This window comes from Drosophila kikkawai, chromosome 3R (genome assembly GCF_030179895.1).
Source record: "Drosophila kikkawai strain 14028-0561.14 chromosome 3R, DkikHiC1v2, whole genome shotgun sequence".
Classification (NCBI taxonomy): Eukaryota; Metazoa; Arthropoda; class Insecta; order Diptera; family Drosophilidae; genus Drosophila; species Drosophila kikkawai.
Genome location: NC_091731.1, coordinates 28507671 through 28533559, shown reverse-complemented (window position 1 = coordinate 28533559; position 25889 = coordinate 28507671). Strand labels below are relative to the sequence as shown.

At 45.3% G+C, this 25889-nt stretch overlaps 3 protein-coding genes across 4 annotated transcripts; 2 read left to right on the top strand and 1 right to left on the bottom strand.

Moving 5' to 3' along the window:
* Positions 1–652: 652 nt before the first annotated feature.
* LOC108080896 (uncharacterized) lies at positions 653–1399 on the top strand. The gene is made up of 4 exons (XM_017175798.2): positions 653–712; positions 805–960; positions 1016–1183; positions 1239–1399. The coding sequence occupies exons 1-4, from the start codon at positions 653–655 to the stop codon at positions 1392–1394; spliced, it is 540 nt and encodes a 179-aa protein (XP_017031287.1). The 3' UTR covers positions 1395–1399.
* Positions 1400–1848: 449 nt separating this feature from the next.
* Positions 1849–4172, bottom strand: LOC108080938 (uncharacterized). 2 transcript variants are annotated; one of them, XM_017175842.3, is made up of 3 exons: positions 3985–4172; positions 3431–3928; positions 1849–3159 (listed from the first exon to the last, which is right to left on the bottom strand). In XM_017175842.3, the coding sequence occupies exon 3, from the start codon at positions 3155–3157 to the stop codon at positions 1940–1942; it is 1218 nt and encodes a 405-aa protein (XP_017031331.1). In that variant the 5' UTR covers positions 3158–3159; positions 3431–3928; positions 3985–4172; the 3' UTR covers positions 1849–1939. The 2 variants fall into 2 exon arrangements, with proteins under 2 accessions (XP_017031331.1, XP_017031333.1); XM_017175844.3 differs by having other exon boundaries at positions 3431–3711.
* Positions 4173–4780: 608 nt separating this feature from the next.
* beat-IV (beaten path IV) lies at positions 4781–25872 on the top strand. Its single transcript, XM_070287429.1, has 7 exons — positions 4781–5185; positions 13177–13634; positions 19145–19845; positions 19957–20092; positions 21716–21849; positions 24432–24660; positions 24741–25872. Exons 2-7 carry the CDS (start codon positions 13580–13582, stop codon positions 24845–24847), a joined length of 1362 nt encoding a protein of 453 aa, XP_070143530.1. The 5' UTR covers positions 4781–5185; positions 13177–13579; the 3' UTR covers positions 24848–25872.
* Positions 25873–25889: the final 17 nt, after the last annotated feature.

Here is a 25889-nt window from a genome sequence, read left to right as displayed (position 1 = left end):
ATGAGCTGCAGCCACGCACTCGAGGCCACCTCTGAAATGAGCAATGAAAGTGCGTGGCCAGGGTGGAGACCATCCAGCAATTAGGCAACTCCTCCAGTAAAGTAAGCAAAAATTTTAACTTTTCGTCTCCTCACAAATGGTTTGATGTAAGTCAGACATGTAATTATAAACAAGAGGAATTACTACTTATCTATCTAGTTGGGTTTTTTGGTGATTAATTTGAATGAAATATAAGAGGCTTAAAATACTTAAAATAATGCTCTGCAATTTGTTAATATACAAACAATTTAAAAGGTTTTGTATGGCAGACTTCATACTTGTCGCACTTAATGACTTTGTTTTAAATATCAGAAACAGCTGAATCTAAAAAATGAGTTTAATTTTGTTTAGTTCAGTGTGTTCCATTTTTTTATGGAGTGCTGCTAATTGTGAATCATAAAGTAATTACTCTTATAAATATAAAATTTATGGTTCAAAAAGCATCAATGTATTTATTAAATGCTCTGGCCCACATACTTTATATATTTAAAAATTCTGATAATATTTCTGAACTTAATGTTTCCGATGAGATCTTAATTGCTTTTTAATTCCGTTCTGCCCAATGATCTTAGCGCTTTTCACGTATTTTTTCAGTTTGTCCACTTCATTCACGATGAGTTTTGTGTACATTCTATTAATGCAGGCTACGGTGATCCTCTACTTACATTCGGAAGTAAAACTCGAAGACTTAAATTAGTTTCCAAAATCATGTAATATTCCTGAAGAATATGACCTAAAAAGGGGAAAATCTATTTCATATTTCAGGTCACCGGTAAAGTAGAATTCACCAACTTAAAGTGCACTTCCTTCGACCCGAAGTTCAGTGAATTTGAGTATTGCCACTTCAAGGCGATCAATCGGACCTTTAAATACCTTTCTCTAAAAGTAAAGCTCTACGAAACACCCATTACCAACGTCAAGGTTTTTATGACAAAAATTCAATGCATTTATGATTAATAAAGAGCCGCTCCCGCAGGTAAACGTTGCTCTGCTGAAACGATTCGGTGGATACAAACCGTTTCTGTACAACGTCACGGTAGATGCTTGTAAATTCTTGAAAAATCCAAGTTCAAACGCAGTGATCGTATATCTGCATGGCTTCTTCAAAAGCCACTCCAACATGAACCACACTTGCCCATATGATGTGAGCTCGAAATATTCATAGTGCTAATGCAATAAACTTTATGAAGTTCTTTCAGCACGATCTTATTGTAGACAAACTGACAGCCGACTTCCTCAACACGCAGGTCACGGAGGTTATTTCGTTTCCATTTGGCGAATTTCTTTTTCAATCGCAATGGTTTGCCTACGATATTCTTCGCGCTTCGGTCAACGTATATGTTACCCTCTCTTAAATGAATATCACTCCTAATGTATAGAGAACCCCATATGGAACGCAATCTCTGCTGATTTTTGCAGGATTTACTTTAATACAAATTATCTAAGTCTGTAATTTCCTGGGTTAATACAAACCTGTTTCCTGGAATAGCGATATATGACGCTATGCTCCTGAAGATTTGAGCAAACAATACAGCCAAATATAAATAATCCATATGTTTCGATCCAATTACATATATTATTTTGCATTTATTATTTCTTTACTGGCACTGCACTTGGTTCCTTCTTCTTTAAAGTTTAAACTTCAAGATTCACAAAAACACGTCCACGCTGTTTGATTAGTAGGAAGAAGTAGAAGTGTTGGATAATACAAATATGTTGTTTTGCTTAATATCGATAATGTTTATAACACTATTTATATCGATATCTTTATCTAAACGTTAAATAAATAATAATAAAAATGCATTCAAATTGCGTGTATAGGCGCGGTTTCTGTAAAACTATTTTATTTCAATGAATTTTGTCGAATAACTTTATAAAATCGCCAATAAAACCATTCAAGTCAATCTCTCTTTCTGCCTTGGTAATATTTGGCAGGGGAAGAGACTTTTAGAAAAGAGGATGGCGTCTTCTGCAATAATTGAGATCTGACACGTTCTTCGGGGAACTCCTGCTTGGAAGGATATGGGGCAAGCGAGTTCCTTCCACTAATGCTGCAGTTAAGCTCCGATTTTGCACGTTGGGAATGAGAGATGATATTGAATGATGATGGACTCCAGGATAAGCGGAGATGGCTGAATTTGGGATCTGAAATCGGCTTAATGGAGCAATTTGAGGCTCCTCCAGCGGGACTGATCGTCACCATGAAGGAGTGGGAGGATCCCTCATTCAGCAGTCTTTTATTTTGCTGGTTCAGAGTGCAGAGTTCCACGAGGAGATCGCCGATCTGTTTAGTGATCTGCCGGCCTCTTACAGTAATACTTGGGCTCTCCGCGGACTTCTCTAGGTGCTTATGGCTTATAATGCTGGGGATCCCACCCTGATATACAGGTTTTGGCGTTTGGGGTTTCTTTGTGGTAGGTTCTTCTACAATGGATATATCGGGACCCAACTGCTTATTGTCCTCATCCTTCCGCTTGATATCAAAGGTGCCCTGTCGCTGGATGCCGGGACGCTGGGGGAGCTCAGCTGTAGGTGCCTCCGTGTCCGGAACTGGAATGTGCTTTGGCGAACCCCGCAACTGCTCCAGCTTAAGGATAACCTCCTCAATGCTGGTGTTGCTGTTGTTGCTCATAGTTGGGGTGATGCAGGTGTCATTATTTTCCTCCTCTGGAGGCCAAAAGGTGAGATCGTACATATCCTTCTGAAATCGTTGCTCTTCCTCCGCAGCTTTAAGCTCCGCCAGAGCTCTGGCACTTAAGTTGATGGGCATATCCAGCTCTGGAGGTGGCTCTGTGTCTTCCAGCAGCTGAAGGCGTCTGCTTTCAATATCCTTCAATACGTGCTCCATCCTCTTTTGTTCTACTCGGCTGAGAGCCAGGTCCAGGCCGCTACGCGTGGTGAAAGGTGCGCCATCTACCAAGATAAATGGTACGCCATCATCATTGGTCCCATGAGCAAGATCTTCCAAACCTAACAGCGTGTCGTTGGTAGCTTGGACATTGGCGGGTCCAGGCAGATCTTCAATGCCTGATAAGGTGTCATTAGGGTTGACGGCATTCAATGAATCGGTTGGATTTGGTAACGGAGCACCTTGGCTCTTCTTTTTATTCAGCATCATTCCTGAGTAAAACGTAGAAATGTAAATTAGTTTATATACGACAAATGTTCATGAGGTGACTGATATGAATAAAATGTAATCATATTCTACTATACTACACTATACTACTGCTAGATGTCGCCGAACAACTTAAGATGACCCTGTTTATAGATGTATGCACTTGCTTCGACCAAAAATCCATTTCGAATAGGCGACGCCAATCGCATTGGTGCATTTGCTTGTGGGCCAAACGGCAAGACCGTGATTAGGCCAACATGAAGCTCAAGAACTCACCTGTTCTCCAAGAAGCCGACGTGTTCGCTCCCACGGTTGCTTTGTTGGCTGCTCGGCAGCAAACAGAAATTTAAATCCCTTAGAAGTACTCGCCAAGAAAAACGAAATTGAAAAGGATAAAAGTTCTGCGTGCCCGAGAATCAACACGAACGACCCTTCAGCCCCTGATCCAGAGCCTGCTCCTGCTCCTCCTCTTGCCACTACTACTCCTGGGCACTTGTGGCTGCCTTTGGCCAAATAATGCGCGGGACGGTGGAGGGGGCTTCGGGCGAGGTGCGGGCCTGGAACACAATCCGTAAACCAAAACTTTATTTTGTGCTGATAAAAACTTAAATGTTGCTGCCGCTGCCGCTACCACTGCCACGCAATCGTAAATGTTTGATATCCCCAAAGGTTAACAATTTCCGTTGCCGCTTGGCTTTGCTTTGCTCAGCTTCGGCCGGCCAAGTTAGTTCTCCTTGTTTTCTTTATTTTGTTTGGCAAGAATTTTGCGGTTGGCTAAATGAAACCGCAGCGTTGCTGAGTGCCGCATACATACGTATTCGAATACAGACCTGGTTGCGGGGTGAGTTTGTCTTTGGCCTGTCTGTTGGTCGGCCTGGTGTTGTGTTCGAACTGGGGTAGGGATGGGCGACTACTTGCTACTTGGGAAATGGCATACTCAGTTCAATTTAGATAATTTAGACATTGACAAAAGTAAAGGAACGCAAGTTGCCTTAGTGAAATAATCGGTGGAACTGAAGGACACCCTGCTTCCAAATTTTGAGGTGATGACAAATCAGGCTAAGCATCTAAGGCTATCGCCTTAACTCTTTCGAGTTATACTTAGTATCAAAAGTAGCTATTATAGTTACATAAATATATAGCTTTTTGAACCAGAAAATCCCAGGCTATTAAAGACACCCTCATTTAATGGAGATACTGACTTCTTTTTGCTTTCACTTACATATAAATTAATGTTGACTATAAAATAAACCGAGCATATTGATTATGCTTCCACTTTAATTTCAATAATTAGAGTACCTTTAAGGAAATGCAGTAAATAATTTTAAAATAATATTTAGTATTGTAAAGGATTGATTATATTATTAAAATGATAACAAAGCAAAGAAGCTAACAATGATAATTTATAATTCACGTTCAATAATCTTGAATGCCTGTTGCCAAATAGCTAAGAGAACGTTATTTTCCTCTCTTAAATTTACGATATTCAAGACTGCTCTCCGTGTTCTAAAAAGCTCTTGTTTGGCGCCGAGGGTTCGGTACGAAGGACTCGCTACGAGGACGAGCCATAAACAAATCCAGCCGCTCCTGTCCGTGGCCCTTCAGTTAAAATCGGTGCGAGCTGTCGAAAGGACGTGCACAGCGGTCTTTGGTCGGTTTCGAAATATTGAGTGAATCGAGTGGCAATCGGGGGCACTAAGGACCGAAGTTCGTGTGTCTGAACGTGGCCAAAGTCAGAAGGCAAAGGCGCGAAAACACATTTGTGGCTAGTGCGATTTTCATCTTTTTTTTGCTCCCAAAACTGAGCCCCCAGCCGTGTGCGGGCAATTAAAGTTCCGGGCGCCCCGCGGACCTGGTGGCCATCGTGAATTGCATGTCGCGGCAACGAGTGCATGTCAGCGTGTGAGCCAGAGCCAGTCGAAGAGGGCTAACAGCGGGTTTCTTTTGGCCAGCTCTCGTTCGCCTAAGTGGAATTATCAGCCAGCAAGACAAACGGCACGTAGCGCCTGGCGAATGAAAACCCCATCAAAGGCAAGTGCAAATACCGTGATGGAGGGGAGTGGCAGGAAATCTAATTAAGGCTAAAATGGCAACCTGTGAAGCCCAGGGAACGGCATTCGGTTGACAAAAACCAAACCCCAACCACAAACCGAAAGGAATTCGCATACATATCAAATTTATGAAAGCCAACTCTCCCACACACGCACCCCAAACTGAACAGGAATGTGTGTACGTGTGTGAGTCCTGGTCAGGGCAGCAATTTATTTATTTGTTTTCTTTACTTATGCAGCAGAAAGGACAGGAGGGCCAGTGAGCCAGACTCTTATAAAAACAAATGTTACACAATGAGGCAGGGCCACTTTAAATTCTTAAAATATTTCCGCTCATTTTATAGGGTTTATGGGAATCTCTTAGTGGAAAAAGAGCAGTTTTATTCTTACTGACTATTAACTTGTTGTCATCTGTTGGATATAAATAGAATTTAATACATGCTTTACAGAAATGCACAAGACTTTAAGGCAATGGAAAACTCAATCGGAAATGTGACAGAAAAACCAAATAAATTATTTATTAATTTATGAATTATTGTTTTGTTTATGGTTTTTATATACTATTTTTGGCTGCCACCCAAACTTGTGTCCACCCAAATTAAAGTCCCAGCTGGAACTTAAACAGGATTTGACCTCTGAACCGGTGCAGAGAGCCCCCTGGGCGGTCATCCAGTGCGTACGTGGGAGTCGGGCGCAAACAATGCACATTCTAATATGCTAAACGGTTGCCATTGTAATCCCGCCCCACGACCGCAACTGAAATTATGGCCAGGCCGCACAAACAAAGCGCGACGGTTAGGAAAACAATGGCTCAGTGCGAATCCGTTGAGCCCGGCTCAGTGGAGCTCCGCTCCGCTCGGCTTGCCTGGGCTGAAGTCGTCATAATTTCAATTAAAATTCAATTGAAATTATATGCAAAAACAAACAATGGTGTAAATTGTGGGGCTTGCCGGCACACCCATAAAAGTCAATTAAATTATGCATTCAGCGATATTTATCAATCCGCCCGCCCTGCACCTACCCCTGCCAGCAAACATCCCAATATATGTGTGTATTTCCCCGTTTTCTGCTCTTTCTTTTTGACCGCTGGCCTTTCGCTTCGATTTCTGTATTGATTGGCCATAGAAAGGTAATTGACATTTCAATAATTCCATAAATAGTTAAGCAACTACCGCCCGCCTAGGGCCAGCCCTGTTTTCTCCGTCTTCCCATTTCCACTGCTTTTATTTTTTCTGCCTTCTATTTTCAATTTAGTTCACGCCACTTGAACGAACTTAAATATTTCTTCACACTTTGCCTTGTCGCCATCGCCTTTTACCGAAAGTTTTCCAATTATATGTCGCCTTTTTTTCGCCAAACAGTTTTTCCGAGCGCGCTTCATATTTGCTTTTCCTCCCCGTTCCATGTCCCGTCCCCCTGTATTTTCCTCTCCGGCCGGAGAAAGTTTTTATCGTCGCGCAGAAAAAATTATGCTGGCATTGCCTTCTCTCATATGATTGGCATCGCGGCGGCCCGAAAGTTTTGCCCTCCGGCAAATGGTTATCATAAGCGAAATCGCTGCACAACCGACGTAGATTTTCCCGTAATGGAAATTTCATCACGAAATGCTTTTCTATGTAGTTTAAATAAATGTCACTTTCCGGAGTCGGATCGAATGCAAATAAGTGTTAATATAGGACAGGCCTAACCTAAACTCAGAAACAAGTCGCGCTAAAATTGTTGAAATTTATAGATTTTTTCTTGACGATATTTGCATTGCAGCAGGATCTGCTTCGGTAACCGTGTATCCGCATCGGAGTATCTGTATCTGTGCCATGTTCCAAGATATGGCATACACGTTATTTCACTTTAGTACATTAGGGCAGACTTCCTTCTGCCGGTGCGCTTAATTTCCGGCGCAGTCAACAATACGAGCCGGGATCCCCGGAGAGGGAGCTAGGTGGCCGGGCATAGGGATTAGGGATTGCTCTGCTCCTCATCCCGCTGCTGGCATTGCTTTCTTGGCAGGTCTTCAAAGGAAGCGGGGACTACAATTATAAGAAAGCTGAGAGAGAGAGAGATGCGACTCCAAGGGTTTTGCTAAAATTAGGGATACTTTTCTAAACTATTTCCCCTATCCTGACCGCATTCACGTGTCCGAACCGACCCTTTTCGCCTTTGTCCAATTAAGGAGCTTAAGTGGTTGGCTCATAATTAGGTTACTCGGCTTACTGCCAGCTTGCCGCAATCTGAATCCTCAAATATGTATACTTTTTCATTTAATTTATTAAAATGCAATTTAATTATTTCAATATTTACGGAACCCCGCAAACATACACATACTCACTCACCCCTCGGGAGAGCCAATCAATTTGGAGTTCATTCGCTTCACATGTAAAATTTATTTTTCTCGTTGCGCAGGCAGGGAGGGCCCTGGCGTATCACTCATACGCACAGGTGCTCGGAGCCTGCAGGTTGATGCCAGGTCCTCTCGGGCACAACATTCGCAGCCAACAAATCTTGCGTATAGCATTTAATTTTTTGACTTCTCTCGCGGCTCACGCGCCAACTTGTGTGGGTGCCCAGGGGGCGGAGGGGTGGCACGTCAGGGGAAGGCGTATCATTTTGGTGGGGAGAGGTACGGAAGCCGATGGATGCCCTTTAAGGGACAGACGTCGGTTTTGGCCGCGTTGAGCTGCGGTTGCCAGACCAACGCCATGGGAATGGGAAAGTACCCGAAGATACGAGGAGGATGTAGCCACAAAGTTGCCTTGGCAATACGAGAAATGCTAGTTGCTGAGGAATGTGTACACTGCGCATAATAATGTATTACTTTTGGGCATTCAAAGGGGGAAAATTAAGAAAATTTCAGTGAAAATAAGTTCGAGCTTTAATTGTTCATTTAATGAAATTAAATCACTTCGTCAGAGGTCAATGTACATTTTCTCTGGACTCTTTAGTTTAGAAATATTATTTCCTGAATTTGAAAGATTTTTCTCCATGTAAGGTCTGTCGGAGGTAGTCTGGCCTAACCGGGCAACTATTTATAGACAGTGCTGATGAGCCTTGGCTTATTCGGAACATGGCACTCCGCTGGGGAAGCCGCAAGCCCTTGGGGAATTCCATTGAATTTGAATTCCGTTTGCTGGTTATTCCTCGAATATTCGCCTTTCAATTTCCATTAGTCTGCCATATTCCACTCGCTTTCGTTTCACTCTGTAAATTGCCTTTCAGTTCGCTTTTGTGAAATATTAAGTACTTTTTCATTTCCTTTTCCGCCGAAAGTCCCTCTGCCTTCGTTTTTGGCTTTGCTGCGGCTCGATTTCTGTTTGTGGCGTCGCGAGAAACAAAAACAAAATTTGTTTGCCATAAAAAATTGTCGCAAGTTACGCGGCTGGGTGACAAAATGTGGAAGCCCGTCGTCCTCCCCCCTCAGATATTCCCTTTCCCCTCCGTCGGCCTCTCTGCCCGCACAATTACGGCACGCCGTGGCTTTCCACTTATTTTCCACGCCGAGCTGCTTTGTGTTTCGCCGGGCGCTTGTATTTTTGTTTGGCTTTCCTTTCTCACCGTTTTCCTTGCTGTACTGTGCTCATTTATTTTTTATGTGTCTTGCACCTGAAACGACACACATTGAGTGCGGAACGCGGAAGGGGGGGACTCGGGATCAGGGGTAGCCGGGTCTCTGGCATTAAAAATTTAAGTTTTATGTCAATGAATGTCCTCCGTTCCGGCCTTTGTTTGCTGCATCGACTTCCTTTATGAGCATTTTTCACGGTGTTTTCCCTGCGCTGTTGATTTAATTTTTGGGCCCAGCCTGCTGACTCGAAAAGTTTAAGTCGAAATTAACATGGGACAAATGCTTGCAAAAAAAAAAAAAATAATGGCCATCATCAAACGTGTCTTCGTGCCGGCTTAGGCAAATGATAATTTATTTATAATAGTTGGGCCTCCGCATGAGGTCTGAGGTCGAAGAACATAAAAAGAGGAAACCATAAACACTTTTTAGTTGGTTCCATTCCATCTTTTTGTGTGCGCTCATAAACTCATTTTATTCCCAGCACGTGATATTTGTCCGCATATGCGAAACTTTATTAGTTGAGCACTCAATGAAAAGGCCATCAAAGAAAACACTCGTCAGGGACCGGCTCTGGCTCTGACTCCTACATTCCCTCCAGCGGTGCGGGCGAATAAAATTTACAACATCGGCAAACATTTCCCCAATGAATTTGCATTGTCAATCATGCGCCGCTTGTTTATTCCCTTATTTGCTGTTATTTTTTGGCAGTTGGCAGCTGCATTTTATGAAATGTTTTTACGACTCACTTTCGTTAGATCGGAACGAATCTAGCAGGAAGCTGGGCAAGAACAAAAAATAAATGTTGCCCATCAATTGTCATCGATATCCTGGTCTCTAATCTGTCAAGCGGCATGGGACTTTCCAAGAGTCGCTGTGTGTGATTTCTGTGTTGCCACAGCAAAGCCACATGAATTTATGGCAGGAGATGGAATTTAATATATTTTCAAAAGGAAAGCCAGACAGCTCCGGAAGTGTCGTGGGAGCAGAGCTTCGCTTGATTTACTCTCTGCCCTGATTGCCATTTAGTGGATCTGTGCGGAGAGCATCTGAAAACACCTCATTAATGTCCCCGAGAGCCAAAACCTCTCTGAGGTTTCCCTTTAATTCCAGCCCGACCACTTTGTTCAGAGCTAATTAACTGCCGGGCCCCACTTATCCGCACTGAATTTGGCCCCGAGCGCTAATGCAAAATGTATTTTAAATTGGATTAAGTGCCAAACATTTTGACTTTGTGCCAACAATAATTTAGCCTGTTGAATTTTAATGCGATTTTTGGTAATGTAACTTTTGCCGTCCACCCTAAACCAACACACACCTGACCAGGCCACCTGTCCGCGCACCCCAGCATATATGAATGTACATGAACGCGTGTGTGTGTAGTGATAAGTGCGACCCATGTGTCAAATGAAAAATCAATAGCATTACAGACACAATGCACATATGGGCACAAACACGTGTACCGAGATGTAAATAGCTGGTTGACATTCTGACAACGACAAACCGTTCGGGGCCGGGCCCTTCAGCTGCGACCCCCGACATTATTAGGTCACTTGTGGCACTATGTGTGTGTGTACATGTGCAGGGGGAAACGAAAATGGAAATCTGGTCGGAGGAACAAATTTAATTTGCCAGGCCATCGCCGTTTGGAAATTATAATAATTGCTAAAATAATCGATTTGGGCCATGGCATTGGCTAATGCATATTAAATTACCATAATACAAATGATATCCCGGCTGCTCACGGATACACACTGCACACTACCTACCCACTAGGTTCCCTCTCCCTCCACCTCCACCTCCACCGAAAACATACCCTCAACAGACCCTACAAAGTTGTGTCAACAATGTGAAAGATAAACAATACCAGCTTGCACGTGTGTGAGTGTGCCAGGATACACACAGGCCAACACAGACACACAGGCACACGGCAAGGACTGAGGAAAAACTTGCGACTCAGCTCTGCGTTTGTTGTTGTTTCGGGTTTTGTTTCACAATAATAAAGTGCGGCTGCAGCTTTAATAACTTCTGCAGTCAACAAGAGCACCAACAATAACAACACAGTCGCTCCGATAGAGACAAAAATACAAAGGATCTGCAGGACGAAAAAGAGCTAGGGCGGGGGTGGGAAAACACACAGAAACTGCAGAGCTGCATGGCGAAAGTTCAGCAGAGGATGGAGCTGCATTCTAATATGATGGGACCGCAACTAGGAAAGTTGCCAACCCAGTGGCAGCGTTGGTTGACGAGCGGTTAAGGGGGGTCCCGAAGCAGCTTCCGGGACCAAAGGGGGCCAGGGGAGGTAGCCGCACACAATGCCAGGAGACGAATTACATTTGTCGCGCGATGTTTGCACATATTTAAGCAACTTAAGAATTAGCCAACTTAGCTGGAAAATGCAGCGTAAAAATGCTGGCAGCCAGCAGTTCATTCGCTCGTTCCTTCACTCCGAGAAAAGCAATGCTCGGGGGCTTACTAAAGAAAGATAATACATAAAAGTATAAAAGCATCAGAATTTCCTTAGACTTTAAGCTGGAGCATTTTATTATATTATAGTGCACAAGAGCTCTTAGTTTTTACCAAGTCTTCAAGGTTATTTTATTTTTATTTTTTAAGTTTTCCTTTAATATTATAAAAACATATACGAAATTAGCTAGTGTACTTTTCTAATTATTTATTCTTTAAAATTATTAAGCAAGAAATGGTTTATTTAACCTAATTTCAACCCGATCCTCCACAAAACCTCAAGTCTCCCTAAGATATTTTTCAATCCCTTGGAATAGGAACTTTTTTGGCTGTGCCATCCATTCGGGATAACTCTCGAGCAACCCAATTTGAGTTGCCCGCGCTTTGCAATGCAAAATGGCGGCGCTCCGAAAGTTTTTGCTGCATAATCGCAGGCGCAGCACTTTGGGCTAAGCTAAGGAGGAGGACCAGCAGGAGTAGTGGCAGGAGCAGGAGCGGCAGAAAGAAAGACAGAGAAGGAGAGCAAACAAACTTTGCTGGCACTGCGCATAATGAAGCAACGCAACAGACAAATCCATCTCCGAGTGTGAACAAAAAGTCCGGGCCGGAATACGGGTCCGGGGTCCGGGGTCCGGGGTCCGGGCAAAGTTTCTGTTCTGTTGCCAAATGCGAAAAGAATAAGACGCGACGAGCGTCACAGTTTACTTGGCATTTACATTTCCGCTCTGCCGGCTGCCACCCGAAAGTTGTTTTCCTTCCATCTTTTTTATGATTATTTCAGCTTCATTTTTCATTAAGAGCCTGGCAGCGCCAAATGTTTGGCCCGGCCCGAGAATCCAAGGATATCAGACCGCAGGACGAACTGCTGGCCCCTTGATTTATGCGCATTTCATGAGCACTTCGACGGCTGAGGGCCCCGGCACGTGTCCTTGAGCATTGTTTTTTGCTAGACAAATGTCCATTAGCTGAGTGGGAATGTGAGGCCGGGAATACGCCTGCCGTTTTTATTTCTTGCGCCGCAGGAAAAAATCCCTGGGCAGGGCATCAGCGGGTCGCCTTCCTGTGAATTTTTCTAATACATTTTGTTGTGTGTTCTTAGAAAGTTTTTTATGGATTTTGATTCAGCTCTGATTTGCTCAAAGGCAAAAGCATTTCCATATGAATTCTTAATTTCGTTCGATTTTGTAATGCTTTGCGGCAGCGGCACACACGACCTGACCTATGACCTCAGCTGCGGCAGTTGCCACAACAGCTGTCAACGCCCACGCCCACGCAACGCCCACGCATTAGCCTACGTCCTTCGTTCATCGTCCTTCGATTTGTAAGGTTTATTTATAAGTTTCGGCACTGGCCAAATCTATTTCCACTCGAACATCTGACGCGAGGAAAGTGTGGCTTGGCTCCTGTGGCAAATATAAATGACAGCCTAATGCTGATGGGAGTGTTATGTAATGAGTCCTCATTTCCATTTCCACTTCTAGTTCCACATTCACTAGCATTTCCATTTCCATTCTCATTCCGAGTGCCAACCAGGAAACAATGAGCACAATCAATAAGTTGTCTCTGCATTCCGGTCACCGAAATCATTTGCTGATGACCAAATTGAGGTTACTGTCATTTGAGAAAAGAGAAACGGATAGCGAAACAATGTCATTTGATTGAGAATTATTCTCGGGCTGCCTTGAAGAGGGAAATGTTTTGCTAGTGCTCTGACCCGGAGAGAAATGGAAATGATGAACTCGGCCAACCTCCCGTTGAGCCAGAGTGCAAAACAAATTGAAAAGCGAACTGTATTTGGGGGCGGGTTGAATGTGAAAAATGGCACAAGCTGGCCAGTATATCAGAGAACCCCTCCCCCGGACCTGAGTCGAACGATTAGGATAACTTTACCTTAGCCAGGCAGGCCATCAAACTTTATTAAAACCCATTTATTTTGCTCTTCTTTGCAGGCTGCAAGAGCGGGACAAAGCCGAGTTTAATGAGCTGGCTGCAGCGGGAACACATGAGACTGTCGGAGCACTTGTCCTTGGCCACAGGATCGAGCCAACTATTAATGGCAACAGGCTGGAAGTTTATGCGAAAAGTTTCCCAAAGTAATACGCAGAGAAAACACAAACCGAGCTAAGTCCCATCAGGCAACAATAAGCGGCAAGGCAACGCAAGGAAAGGAAAGCCAAGCCCTGCCAAGGGAGCCTGGGAAAAACGCTTAAATCAGCACAAGAAGCCAACAGAGTCAGAAAAGTTTTCCCAGCCAGCGGATTTCCAGATTTCCATTCGCCGCACACCGGCATCGTCATCACCATTGCCATCTCTGTTATTGTTTCGCCAAGGATTACATATTATGCGATAAACATGAAATACACAAACGATACACGACTCATTGTGTTCATTTGCTGCCTGCTGCAAGGTGAGTGCAAAGTATTCAATGTCGTTCGATGGGTGGCTGTGGGCGGACGGGCCTTTACCGAGCATTTCCAGTTCAATGCCTGCGCGTGTCGACACCTTGCCAGTCAATAAAAAGCAAATTGTAACTGCTCGACAAAGTCACTTGTGGCGTTTTAACACCCAAACGCACATACCGCAGTCGCATATGTAACTCTCTGTGCGTGTCGGCAGCCCAAAAAAAGGGCATAACCGCCCACTAATCCCCGACATACATTCCGCCATTCAACCAGCCGCCATGCCATTCCCAGGATCCCCTGCCACGACCCGCTCGTTTCACTTATTTCAGTTATTTTTCTTGTGTGCCGCATGCGGAGCGCATACAAATGAGTGAGGAACGACCCAAGGTTGCGCCACTTGGCCGGGCAATTTTCGCTTTATTTTAAATAAAACATGATAATTTTTTTAATAGAATTTCCCGTAGCTTAATGTGCGGCTCCAACTCAGGCCCCGCAGCAGCTCCCCATCCTTCCTCGCTCCTCCGCTGAGTGAGCTGTCAATTTACGTGTGCATGTGTATGTGCCGAAGTTGGCTCAATTTCCATTCGCTTACGCATCTGTCAAGTGCAGCCAGAACGTGACTTGACAGACGCAGGCAGCTCTCCGCCGCTCCACCTGCCGGCTGCATTTTCGCCCCAGTTCTCGGGGGAAATCACTCACACGTATTATACGGTAGTGACGCAAGACCACGGAACGCGAGAGGGTGTGCATAAATTCCATTTCATTTTACAAATATGTAATCGCGCCCAAACCCAAAGTGCAGTGCGCACATCGATTTCCGAAGGGCAAACTCCCGACGATTCCAGCCACTTTCTCGCGAATCGCGCAGCTGCAACAATGGAGAAGAACTTTGGCAAATTGTTTGTGGAACGTGAGCTCCGCCTCATACTTGGTGGATTCCGTGTAATTCTTTCAACTTTAAGTGGCTACAAATGAGTCCTGGCCATGTGATCAAACATTGCGCATACACCGTGCGGCGCGACAGTTTACATGCTGCGCCAGGGCTTTACGTCTTTGTCCGGGCATGGCCATTGTTATTCTTATTTTCAATTACACGCCAGCTCAGCAACCCGCTTTTCCATTTCCCCGGCTTTCCTTTCCCCCTTCCCACTCCCTGTTGGCTCATCACCTGCGGTTATTTTGATTTTAATTTGCTCGTTTCTCGCTCGTCAGCTGCTGTTGCTGTCGCTGTCGGTGTTCTCTTGCTGTTCTCTATTTTATTCATAAATGTTGTGTTGCCAGTCTCGCCATTACACACTCTCTGCCTCAGTGCGAGTGTAAGTGTGTGTGTGTGTTAGTTTGCCTTGTCAGTGTCGCTTAGAGTTGAGTTGCCATTTTGCCTCCGAGTGTCTGTATGTCTGCGTGTGTGTGCGAGGATTTGCGCCAGATTTGTGTCAACTTGAATACATCAGAAGCGCTTGAACAGATTTGCATGTTGTTTCTGCCTTTTTTACCCTTGTTGTGGTGCCTGCAAACAAAAATAACAACGAAAGCAACAAGAACAAAATGCACACGCAATCGCGCAGCGCCAACGGGGCGTATGAGTACTTTCGCCTTCTCTGCCATTTAAAACTGTTGCATACTTTTTTGCGCCGCCGCTGCCGCTACCCAAGCATTGTTCTTGTTTGCCAGCAGCAAGGATAGCCTTTGTTGCCGCTCGGTTACTGCACAAACTCAGCTAAAACTATCCCAAAGGCTTTTTCATTACAATTTCGTCTAGGTCCTTTTTTTCCGCCTCCACATCCTTCTCAGTTTGCATTTTGTTTTCGCCGCTGCCGCTGTGTTTTTTTAAATATAATTGTTTGCGTATTTAGAACAAGGCCACACCACCAATTCGAGGCTGCAGTAATTGTTTTTTAAACGCATTTAATAAACAACATTAAGCGGAGTTTAAGCTGTCAATGCCGCAATAAATATTCATCAGGCACGAGGCCCGAGTCGGGGAGGAGCAAAAAAAGTGCGAGCGAAAAACGAACGTCGGACTTTTTAATGAAGTCTAGACGCCGCAAATAAGAAATGCGGCCTTAATGAGCTGCCGCCTTTCCAACTTGGTCTTCGGTTCACTATCAATGGCAGCCGCCCGTCCCTGTTGTTGTGTCTTCCAGTTTTTTGACACTTTTCGGTAACATTTCCGCGGGACAGCCTATCGCATTGTCTGCCAGGTCTCGGGTTCGGGCCAACATTTAGGGCGCAGAATGATTTAGCAGATAGCAAAGTTTGTTCTACAGTCGCCAGCCAGCCTCCAGCTCCCTGAGCGGGCCGCATAATTGCTGTGAAGGCGCAAACTCATTAGTGGTATAAAGTTAGGGGCCGTTCAACCGATCCGAGTTTCCCCATCATTGATACCAACTAAGCTGCTACAACCGATTTTTGTTGCCGACTTTATCTCCTAATGGCGGCCTTCATTATGCGCTATTTGGCAACGCACAGTGGGTCAGTTTACCTTGTGCCACCCGCCCTTTCCGCTTTTCGCTTTTCCCTTCTCTCGCCCTTCCGGAGCTGCCAGCTCCTTCTTTGTTTGCCTTTCCACTTTTCTGTCCCTCGGCCCTGCTCGGTTCGCTTCATTTCGCTTCTTTTCGTTTTGTTTCGCCTCCTCCCGTCCTGTTTGCCAATTTTATCGAATTATGCTAAACACCAGAGAAGTCGGGGGCTGTCGGATCCGGAGGACTTACTTAACCTGCAGGTGAGCTGAGAGGCAGCTCCAAGCCGGCAACGAGGTGCGGGGTTGCCCTGTTTAAATATGCGTTAATGAACGAAATTATCATGCATACTGAATGATATTCCCTCCTGCTGCTTATGCATATTCAATTTACATCAAGTGCGCCGCGTTGCTTTGCGGATACTTTACATACTAATTTAAATATGAAACTTTATTTTAGCAACTTTGAAAGGAGCGCGGAGCCATAGTCAAGTGGTGCTGCTAGTTTTCAGGCGCTTCGGGGCGAACTGATAGGCAGACGTTTAAAAGTTTTACTCTTTGGGCGAACGCCTTCGTTGTCTTTACCCCAGGGCATACTGGTATTCCCCACATAAATGTTAATTATAATTGAAATTATGGGTGAGGGTTCTTATAATATAGACAAACAAAATATACTCTTTAATAAATATACTTAAATTGGTTACATTTTATGTATCAGAACAGATTAATTAAGACACAATACTATGTACTTCTTTGGATCGACTTTTTATTACAATTAAAATAATTAAGGAAATGTCCATGAGTTTATTTTAAGTTGACACATATTAGAATTTAATAATTACAAATATGTACCTCATTGCTTTGAGCTTCCAAAATTCATTCAAAAGCTTATATTTCCTTCCCTAAAAGGACAGGCCACTTCCCCTCGTAAGGATGCATTTAGACAATGTTGAGATACTTGGCTGCCGGCATGTTTACAACTTGTATGTGTGTTTTTCCACAAATTCATTGAAATGGAATCCCATTCCGGGGCAAGTCAACTTGTAATTTAATTTGGGCTCTGAATGTAAGCTTTCGTCGCTCCGCTCCGCTCGACTTGGCTCTGCTGTTATCAATGCAGGAGGGGTGGCTTGTACGTTTCACTCACTGGGCAAAAATTCTTTGAAAGCACACCCCTTCTGCCCGTCCGCCCGCACCCCTGTTGCAGGCAATTTTAATCAGCTCTCATGCAACTTTCACCCATTGTGCGCGCTGCCATCCCTGCCATCCTTTTCGATCCTGACAGACTGGTTTTCGGCTTTTGGGGCTGTGTGTGTGCTGCTGCTCTGACGGGACTTTGCTGTTTTATAATTAACATTAAGACACTTTGTAGCGTTGCCCAAATGACATGTGTTGGCTGCTGTTCCCGTACCGGGCCGGGCCGGGCCGCTTTTTCTTGACTTGGCTCGCAGCGCACCGCATCTGCAGTCGGCGCCTGTTTGGCCTTTGTTTTGGTTCCAGGCAGCTTAATTTCATTAAGCCTATTTCCCGACTGACATCAGCAGGTGGGCGTGGCGGACGCACCCCGACTCGTCCATCAAAGTCGCTGTCATAAAAATTGGCCAATTAAACAACGTGTGCCGCCATTAAAGCCCACGCCAAGGACTCCACATTCCGCGCTAATTAATGCCCAAATGTAATTAGTTGAAGTTGGCAAGGCAGTACATTTCAATGCAAAATTCTGGCACTGACTCGTTTATATTTCGGCGATGGAAGTGAACGCAATCTAATTCATTCCCTAATTAAATACAGCTCAGAAAATCATAATTGCTTACTGCACTCTCGAATGTCAAGTATACGCCATCGGAACCGCATCCACAGCCGCATGCCAGAGTCCCGCCAATTCAATCGTTCGACATTAGCTTCAATCGGTTTTCCCGGCCCCTGAGAGCCGGAAAAGTTGTGCAGCTGCAATGGAAAAGTTTTGTTCGCAAAGTCCCAGATCAGAGACTGACAATCTGTTTAATCCCATTCAATTGCTGACGTCTTCAAGCGGCCGGCAAAGTTTTCCAGCTGCCAATGGCAGTGCCAATGGCCAATTAGCCGACCTCCCTGCTCCTAATGGCCGGACATTTCAGCTCGGATATTCAAATATTTATGACGGCTGTGAGTCTAATTTAACGCTGGCTGAGCAGCTTCGCCCAAATAAACCGCAAAACGCCGCATTTGTTCGGGGCCAAGTGACAGCCAGGATGTGGATAAACGGCCAATATCCTGTGCTGTGGCCCCTGTCCTTGGGCCGCCACTCCATAATTTGCGGCCTTCGCTCGGCGGCGTTGTAATTTTACAAAGGATTAAGCCCGATTACGCACTCATTTATTAATATTTACGAACCGCCCCGACACAAGATAACAGATAGCCTGCGTTCAGGACGACGGCCTGGCCATTCCACCTGCCGCAATTTGCCCTGCTCCTTCGCCAGCATATTTCAGAATTGCGTCTCATAAATAAGCAATTGACGATCAAACCGTGGGTTCCTTTTAATTAAAACAATAATTGTTTGCCCAGGCCCGCGACAGGACAGGACAATAGAGGCGGGACGGAGTAGTGGCCTAGTCCAGAGGACAAATCAATTATGCAAATACTTGCTCAGCGCTGCCTGGAAGGCGGGAAATTTGCGCCATCATCGGCAACAAAAAGTTGACTCTTCCTGACTGCCCCGGAAAGTGCGGAAAATATTTTAATTTTCCTCCGGCCTTGCTACGACCGTCGTAATCCTTGGCGAATGCCCAGCGGGCCAGCAGAATCCTCTCCTCCCAGCGTTATAGCCTCGCATTCAACGCCCTTTTCTTATGCAAATATGCGCTCTATATCCCCGGGTGCCTTGTCAGTTTATTGATTTCCGAGATGCGCTGATTTCAATATATTTGTCCATATTTTGGCACACGGAAAAATGTCTATATCAAGAAAAAAATTATTTAAGGTCCGTGAAAAACTGATTTTTCTCAGGGTTAAGGCTATGAGTGGTTTTGGCATTTTCAAACTAAAATTTCTAAAAGCCAAATTTCATCCTTGCAGGTGTCGCCGTGGGCCTGCGCATGATCAAGGTCTCCATTCCGGCCTACAAGCTGCGCGGGGAGTCCGCCTTCCTCGAGTGCCAGTACGAGCTTAACCGGACGCACCACACCGTTACGGGCCTGCAGAGCCACTCGGACCACGACAGGGACCGGGACCATGGCCACGGGCACTCTACCCACGGAGGCAACAACGGTGGTGGGGACTTCCACTATCCCGACGGCGAGGCGCTGGATGAGGAGCGCTCGCCATATCGCTCACGGATGCGCCAGAACCAACGGCAGCACGGCCAGCGACAGAGGCAGCGAGAGCCCATTGCCATGCGACAATACCAGAGCAACCACCAGCAGCTGCCGGCTCCACCGGAAAAGTCACCCTACGGCCACAGCGTCTACCGGGGCAGTGCCGCCTCTGGCTATCTCGGCGCCCAGGTAGGTGCCAGCACCCACAGTGGCTCCATGTCGGTGAGCTCTTCGAACAACGGCGGCCCGGCCCTTTACATGCCCGAGTTCGATCGGGCGGACAGCTTGGACGACAGTGTCGATCGGGAGGACAACGAAGAGGAAGAGGAGGAGGAGCCGGCTGAGGAGGGAGAGGCTCTGTACGCAATCAAGTGGTACAAGGACAACGAGGAGTTCTACCGCTACGTGCCAAAGGCCCGGCCACCCAAGACCAGTTACCGGGTGGATGGAGTGCGTGTCATAGTAAGTGTATCTTTTGGATACTTGCAATCCCTACTGTAAAGCCTTTTAATTCTTATACAAAATCTATCCTGACTTTTATTAATTCTGGTAATCTTCGACATCCCTTTTCAGGAGGAGCTCTCCGATGCCAGCCGCGTGCTGCTACGCGGACTAACCCTGAACTCCACCGGACTGTACCGCTGCGAGGTGTCCGCCGAGGCGCCCAACTTCTCCTCCGTGCAGGGCGAGGGTCGCATGGACATTGTGTGTAAGTACCTAGCTCCAATCAATTCACAGTCACGTTTCTGATTTGCCTGAACTAGGGTCCATGTTTTTATTATATTTGCGGCACCCCGCAAGCAGCACAGAAACGAGCAAATGTTTGCCCAAAAAATTTCACATCAATTACAGGCAAATATTGAAAGTGCAAATACGGGAGGAGCGTAGGGCGGGCGGGGGCGGACTTTAAATCCGCTTCCCTCTGGTTTATTATCGGCATCGCAGTGCCGGAGCTTGTTTGCTTATTTGCTCGTCAGCACTCCGATACAGACGGAACCCAAATGTGAATACTATTCATGATTCGTACACAAACTTTCGATTCAATCTGCTGGTGTCCTTGCTGAGCAAGGAATTTCAATAAGCGGCAAAGGAATTACTGACTTTCAATAAACGCTAGTGTGGAAATTGGTCCTGACTGACGATGGACATAGTTTAAATAAGTAAAACAAATGCGATGCCGATGAGGGAAATTCAAATTAAAGTCTGTCATTCATATTGATGGAAATCTCCTTTTACGACCTGGAATGTTAACTGGGACCCTGAAAATCAGCTTCCCCATAAAAGCGTCCCAGCTTTGACCTTCAATAGGGCCCAGGCTCCTTTATTATTCTATTATTTTTGGTAAAAGCTTTAGCTGTTTTAAATTGAATATTTAAAAGCGTTTCCGTTGTTCTGTTTACCATTTCTGCGGTTTGCTTTCCCTGCCGCCGCCCACACACTATATATATATATATATATGTATATATATGTACATTCTGAATCGGATCGAGAGTTCATTTCTGCAGCTTCTGTCCGGCTTTCGCTTTGGTCGCCTAATGCGACTGGCTTGTTGTTGTTTGTTTTGGGTTTCTTTATCGGCGCGAGCGAGCGGAAATGCTTTTAAAAAGTCATTCATAAGCTTTAGTTTCATAACAGCATATTCCTGTAATCCCAGCCGGGTCTCTGCATTTTTTAACGCTTTACACACGCGCTAAACCCGGCTGGCTGGCCTCGCCCCCGCCGCTTCTGCCGTGTTTTACTATTTTTATTTACTTAAACCAAATGGCCAGCGGCAAAGGGAATATATAAAAAGACCTGGTGGAGCGGAGCATGGCGGAGGGTGCGGGGGCCACGCCAGCGATTTATAAGTTAAAATGCCATTTTAATGGATATTTCCGCAGTCTGGCCGCTTACAACATATTTTGTGTAGCGAGTCCTGCCCCTGCAACTGCAGTTGTTGCTGCTGTTGGTTTATCTGTGTGTTTTATGCTCTACTTGGACAGCGGAAAAATATTTATTTGTATATCCCATTGAAATCGTCTGTGCGAAAGGGGGAAGTCCACCAAAATGGGGTGTTTGTGAGTGTGCGTGTGGTGTGTGCCTGGTAAATATTTGCCCGGCAAAGCAGTAGAAAAAATTGTTAATAAATTACACGACCAAAGGGCAAACCAAGAGCGAAGCCGCAGCAAATATTTATTGGAGACTGGTTGCGGGCAAGAATTTGGGGGAACGAACAGGATTCAATGCTGGGGAAGATAACATCGCAACGTATAATATCGGGCATTAATCCACTTGGATTCATGCTAATCTTGTTCCCATAATTGATGTAACCTATATACCTCCTCTCTTTCAGTTCTGCCCCGCGACGGGCCGCACATCAGGGGACAGCAGTATCAGTATCAGATCGGCGAATACTTGTACTTAAACTGCACGTCGGGCAAGTCGCATCCAGCCTCGCATCTTCAGTGGTTTGTCAACGAGCAGCCGGTGAGTTTGTTAACACGGAATTTAGTTTAGATATTCTACACATAGAGAAACTAAGGAGGTACGAGGAGAAACTATACTTTTTTGAAAACGGTAGAGGTTGCAGATTAACTTTTCTAGCATTTTAAATAAAGGAAGAGTTAATATAAAACATAAAGTTTAAGCTAGATTTTATCGGTATACCAGCCAATCCCTCTTTCGCAAATAAAATGTTACAACATTCACTCTTTTTTTGTGTGGGGTCCACACCTAAACGCTCCTTCGCCTCCGCCCCGCGCTAATCAAGAGCCCGCAGGAGGAACAGCAGGAAAAAATGTAGAAATTATGCATACAGTAAATATTTAAGCCTCTAACAACGCGGCAGACAACAGAGCCCCAGGGGGATGGGCTGGGATCGGACTGGGATCGAGGGCCGATGGACCCAGCTGGCCGAGCGAGTGGTTTAGCTTGTTGAAATAATTTCATGAACAAAAATCATGTAGACGGGCAAGCTTCGAATACATTTTTCGGCTTTTCTTCAGCTGCAGCGACGGTCGGGCTCTCGTTTTTGGCTTTGGCATGTTTTATGGCCCGATGTCGGGGGCTCAGGCTGGGCCAGGTGTGGGTGTGGAGTAGGTTTCGGTGGGGACGGGACCGAAACTGAAACCGAAACTGGGACTGGGCCATCCATCTGGCCGAAAGCTCGTTACATGTCTGCCATGGCCGGAACACCAGAATCGAGAGGTGGCCAGCGGGTTGGGGTGGGACCACTGCATTTTATCGTCGGCGCTGACTACATGGCACTCAAATTGTGTGAATCGAGGCGTTAAGGTACGAGTTAGTTCATTGTACCATGCTGACTTCCCCTCGTCCAACGCTGGAGGGGATCGGGATGCGGAAACAGACGGAGTTGGAGTTGGGACGAGGAAGTGGACGGGTGCGGGTGCGGGTGTGGGACCTTCGTGCCCCTTGTTCGCTTTGTATAAATACGAGAAAAATCAATAGGTGCGATTAGGCACGATTCCCGGTTTATTTGCCTTCCAACAATGGCATGGCAGATGGCAACATCCCTCATCACCCTTCCTGAATAATGAAGCGGCGGCGCTCTCGGTTACATCCCTCAAATATATTGGGGTAGCCTGGAGAGCATAAAGTTGTTGAACGTTTATTTAATAACATTTGTCTTGCCCACTGGCCGTTGGTACAACATGTCGTATGCTTGTTCTCCCGCCAGGCATTCGCGCAATTTACAATAAAAGTGTCCATCAGCAGGGGCCAAATATTCCAGCGATTCCACGAAAAAAGCCAAACTTATAATACAACCGCCCCGGCCAGCCCGCAAAATGCGTAGAAATAAATTTTGGCAGCGTCTTCGGGGAAAGTTTCCTGGAATGCGACGGGCATTCTAAGTGCCCTCATTTTATTGCCTGTTTTCCTTATTTCCTCCTTATTTTTATTTTTTGGGCTGGACAGGACAGCTGACGGCATTGCCAGCATGTTTGTTGTGTCAGCAGAGAGTGGGACTCGGTCGCAGTTTTAATTTATGCCTTTAAAGTTTAAACCGAAGCACAAAGGCTGGCACGGGCCAACCAATCGCCTAACAAATGGCAACAATTTCGCTGGCAAAGTGCTAACCCCCTCTTCCCCTCCCCACCGACCCTGCGAGGACAGACCGAATTCGAATTCCCATTCCGATTACCCTCGCAGAACCCAATTTCGAAGCAAATCGAAAAAAAAGCAGCAGGGAAAAAGTTCAAGTTATTTATTTGAGCGTTTCACATTTTTTATCAGGTCTGCACATTTTTCTTATTTATGGCAAATGATTTTATTTCTTTGCGAGCCAGTTGTAAGTATGAGCATCCCTCCCGTTTCGGGATCCCTCTCCTATGCTCACCCTCCATCTTCGCCCCTCGTGATGGCGGTGCACTCTGCTGACAGCGACAAACAATGAAAGGGAGGAATTATCAAGCTCTTGTAATTGTAACCTTCAGCTCAGACTCCGGATGCGACTGCTACTCCAACTCCGATTCCCACTTGGAACACAAAGGCATCCCCCTTAAGCATTTGCCAGACATGTACCAGACACGCCCATTGCCGGTCCCGTTTCTGTTTCCGTTCAGTTGCTCATACGACGCGTGTGCCAACCCCTAGAACTTGATGGAACTAAACTCCTGATGCAGGCTTTTAATTCCGCTGGTACACTGTGCAAACGAATCTAGCTTAAATGTCAATAAAATTGCATTATAATAATCAATTTTTAACTCCTCTATTGGCATTTCAATTTCGATTTAACTTTTAAATGCATATTAATTTATTGACAAAAATAAACAACCGCTTAGAAATTAGATTAGATTTAGTAGAAAACAGATTAGAAGCAACCGCGTTTAAATTAATATTTTGAACACTTAAATTCCACTCACTTTTAAATAGTGACCCCATTCTGGCTCACAAAATTAATGATTTTCAGCCAGATTTAAATCAGTTTTAAATTATCGCTTTTGCATTTAAATTCTTAGATAGACAAAACACTCCAATTTATAGAGGATGCTAGGGTGTTTTTTTGGTAAGTGCATCAGTTAAGCGGTCCCTTGTTCTTTCCGTTGCAGATCCTCGACGAGCACTACCTGCACAAGTACAACGACATCGTGCACAAACACGGGCTAATCACCTCGACGCTGGGCCTGCAGCTGCCGCTGGAGCCTCGCCACTTCCACGAGGGCGACATGCGCGTCAAGTGCCTGGCCAGCATATCGCCGGTCCTGTGGAAGGGCGGCAAGGAGAGCGTCCTGCAGCGGCGGCCGGGGATCATCGACAACCGCGAGGCCATGCTGCTGGGTGAGTGACCTCTGAAACGTTGTGGTCTCCGACCCTTAATAATTCAGCTTTCCCGCCCCTTTGCCACTTAATCCTTGCAGTGAAAGGCGCAGCCGGGCACTCGCAGAGCAGCTTGCTCCGCTCCCTGACCATTGCCATCATCCTGGCCAGGACCGGACAGTGGCTGCTCGGCTCGGAGCTGACCTAAGCGGGCTCCTGGAGATGGCCAGAATTCTGCTCGACTCGTTTCAATTAACAAACATTCATTTCAATTCAATTCAATTGCAATTGCAGAGCATAAATGGTGATTTTGTATACTTTAAGTGTAATATCCTTAGTTGGTAAGCGAGGACGAGAATTGAAATACATACAAACGGGGTAAATGTGTTATAGCATGTAAAAATCACAAGCAACGCGAGCAGAAACGAGTTAAATAGTATTAAAGGATGGGCAGTTCGTCTCGCCAGAGACCCAGAGAATTCAATTAGCAAAATTGTTAAGTAACTAAATTCCAATCCCATATATACGACATATCCCCGCCCATCGTCCCCCCTAGAAGCCCAGCTGAGGGTTCGTTGTGCGTAATTTCTGTGTAAATACTTCAATGGAAGCGACAAAGTCTAGGGCAAACTTTGGACTTTTGTCAAATACGTCTGAGTGGCATCAATTTCGAATGGGAGCCGGCAACTTTGCCATAACAGATGCTTAAACTACATAATTGCTGAGAGCAAAGAATAAAACAAAAAATCGGAAACGTAAGCTGGAAAATTTTCAGTGCCCCCTCTTCAGTTACATCTCTGGCAAGTATTTGCTTCCTGACTCCCAAAAGTATTTTCCATTGTTTTTAGTTTTGTAAATTGAGTCTGGAAAAGGGAGAGGGAGCTCGAAATTAAATTAGATTGTTGACGGATCAATTACTGATAACTCTCCAGCTAAAATCGATCTTAAGCTAGAACCCCCTAGAGGAAATTTCGGTTAGGGCGCACCCTAGTTGTAAGACCTGTATAAAAGAGAACCTGGATATGTGTCATATCTGTAGACGTAAGAACTTTGTTTAACTAGAACTCTAAGCTAGCGGTCTAAGTTGTAGCCGAACTGTCTCCCCAGAAGAACCCCTAATTGTGTGTAGCATTACCTGAAGGATAATGTACGGAGGACATAACTACTATATAGGGCGATATGTATATGTAACAATAAACGAGTACGACAAGACCCTTTTTCCCCAGAGTGTTTAAACAAATATAAATGTG

What these genes read in the sequence shown, in the direction of transcription:
- beat-IV (XM_070287429.1), top strand. Translation starts at nt 13,580, where the DNA reads ATGAAATACACAAACGATACACGACTCATTGTGTTCATTTGCTGCCTG. An exon ending in CATTTGCTGCCTGCTGCAAG is followed by an intron (nt 13,635 to 19,144) that starts GTGAGTGCAAAG and finishes TCATCCTTGCAG; the next exon opens with GTGTCGCCGTGGGCCTGCGC. An exon ending in CCGCGAGGCCATGCTGCTGG is followed by an intron (nt 24,661 to 24,740) that starts GTGAGTGACCTC and finishes TAATCCTTGCAG; the next exon opens with TGAAAGGCGCAGCCGGGCAC.
- LOC108080896 (XM_017175798.2), top strand. Translation starts at nt 653, where the DNA reads ATGAGTTTTGTGTACATTCTATTAATGCAGGCTACGGTGATCCTCTAC. An exon ending in TCCTCTACTTACATTCGGAA is followed by an intron (nt 713 to 804) that starts GTAAAACTCGAA and finishes TTCATATTTCAG; the next exon opens with GTCACCGGTAAAGTAGAATT. An exon ending in CACCCATTACCAACGTCAAG is followed by an intron (nt 961 to 1,015) that starts GTTTTTATGACA and finishes CCGCTCCCGCAG; the next exon opens with GTAAACGTTGCTCTGCTGAA.
- LOC108080938 (XM_017175842.3), bottom strand. Translation starts at nt 3,157, where the DNA reads ATGATGCTGAATAAAAAGAAGAGCCAAGGTGCTCCGTTACCAAATCCA.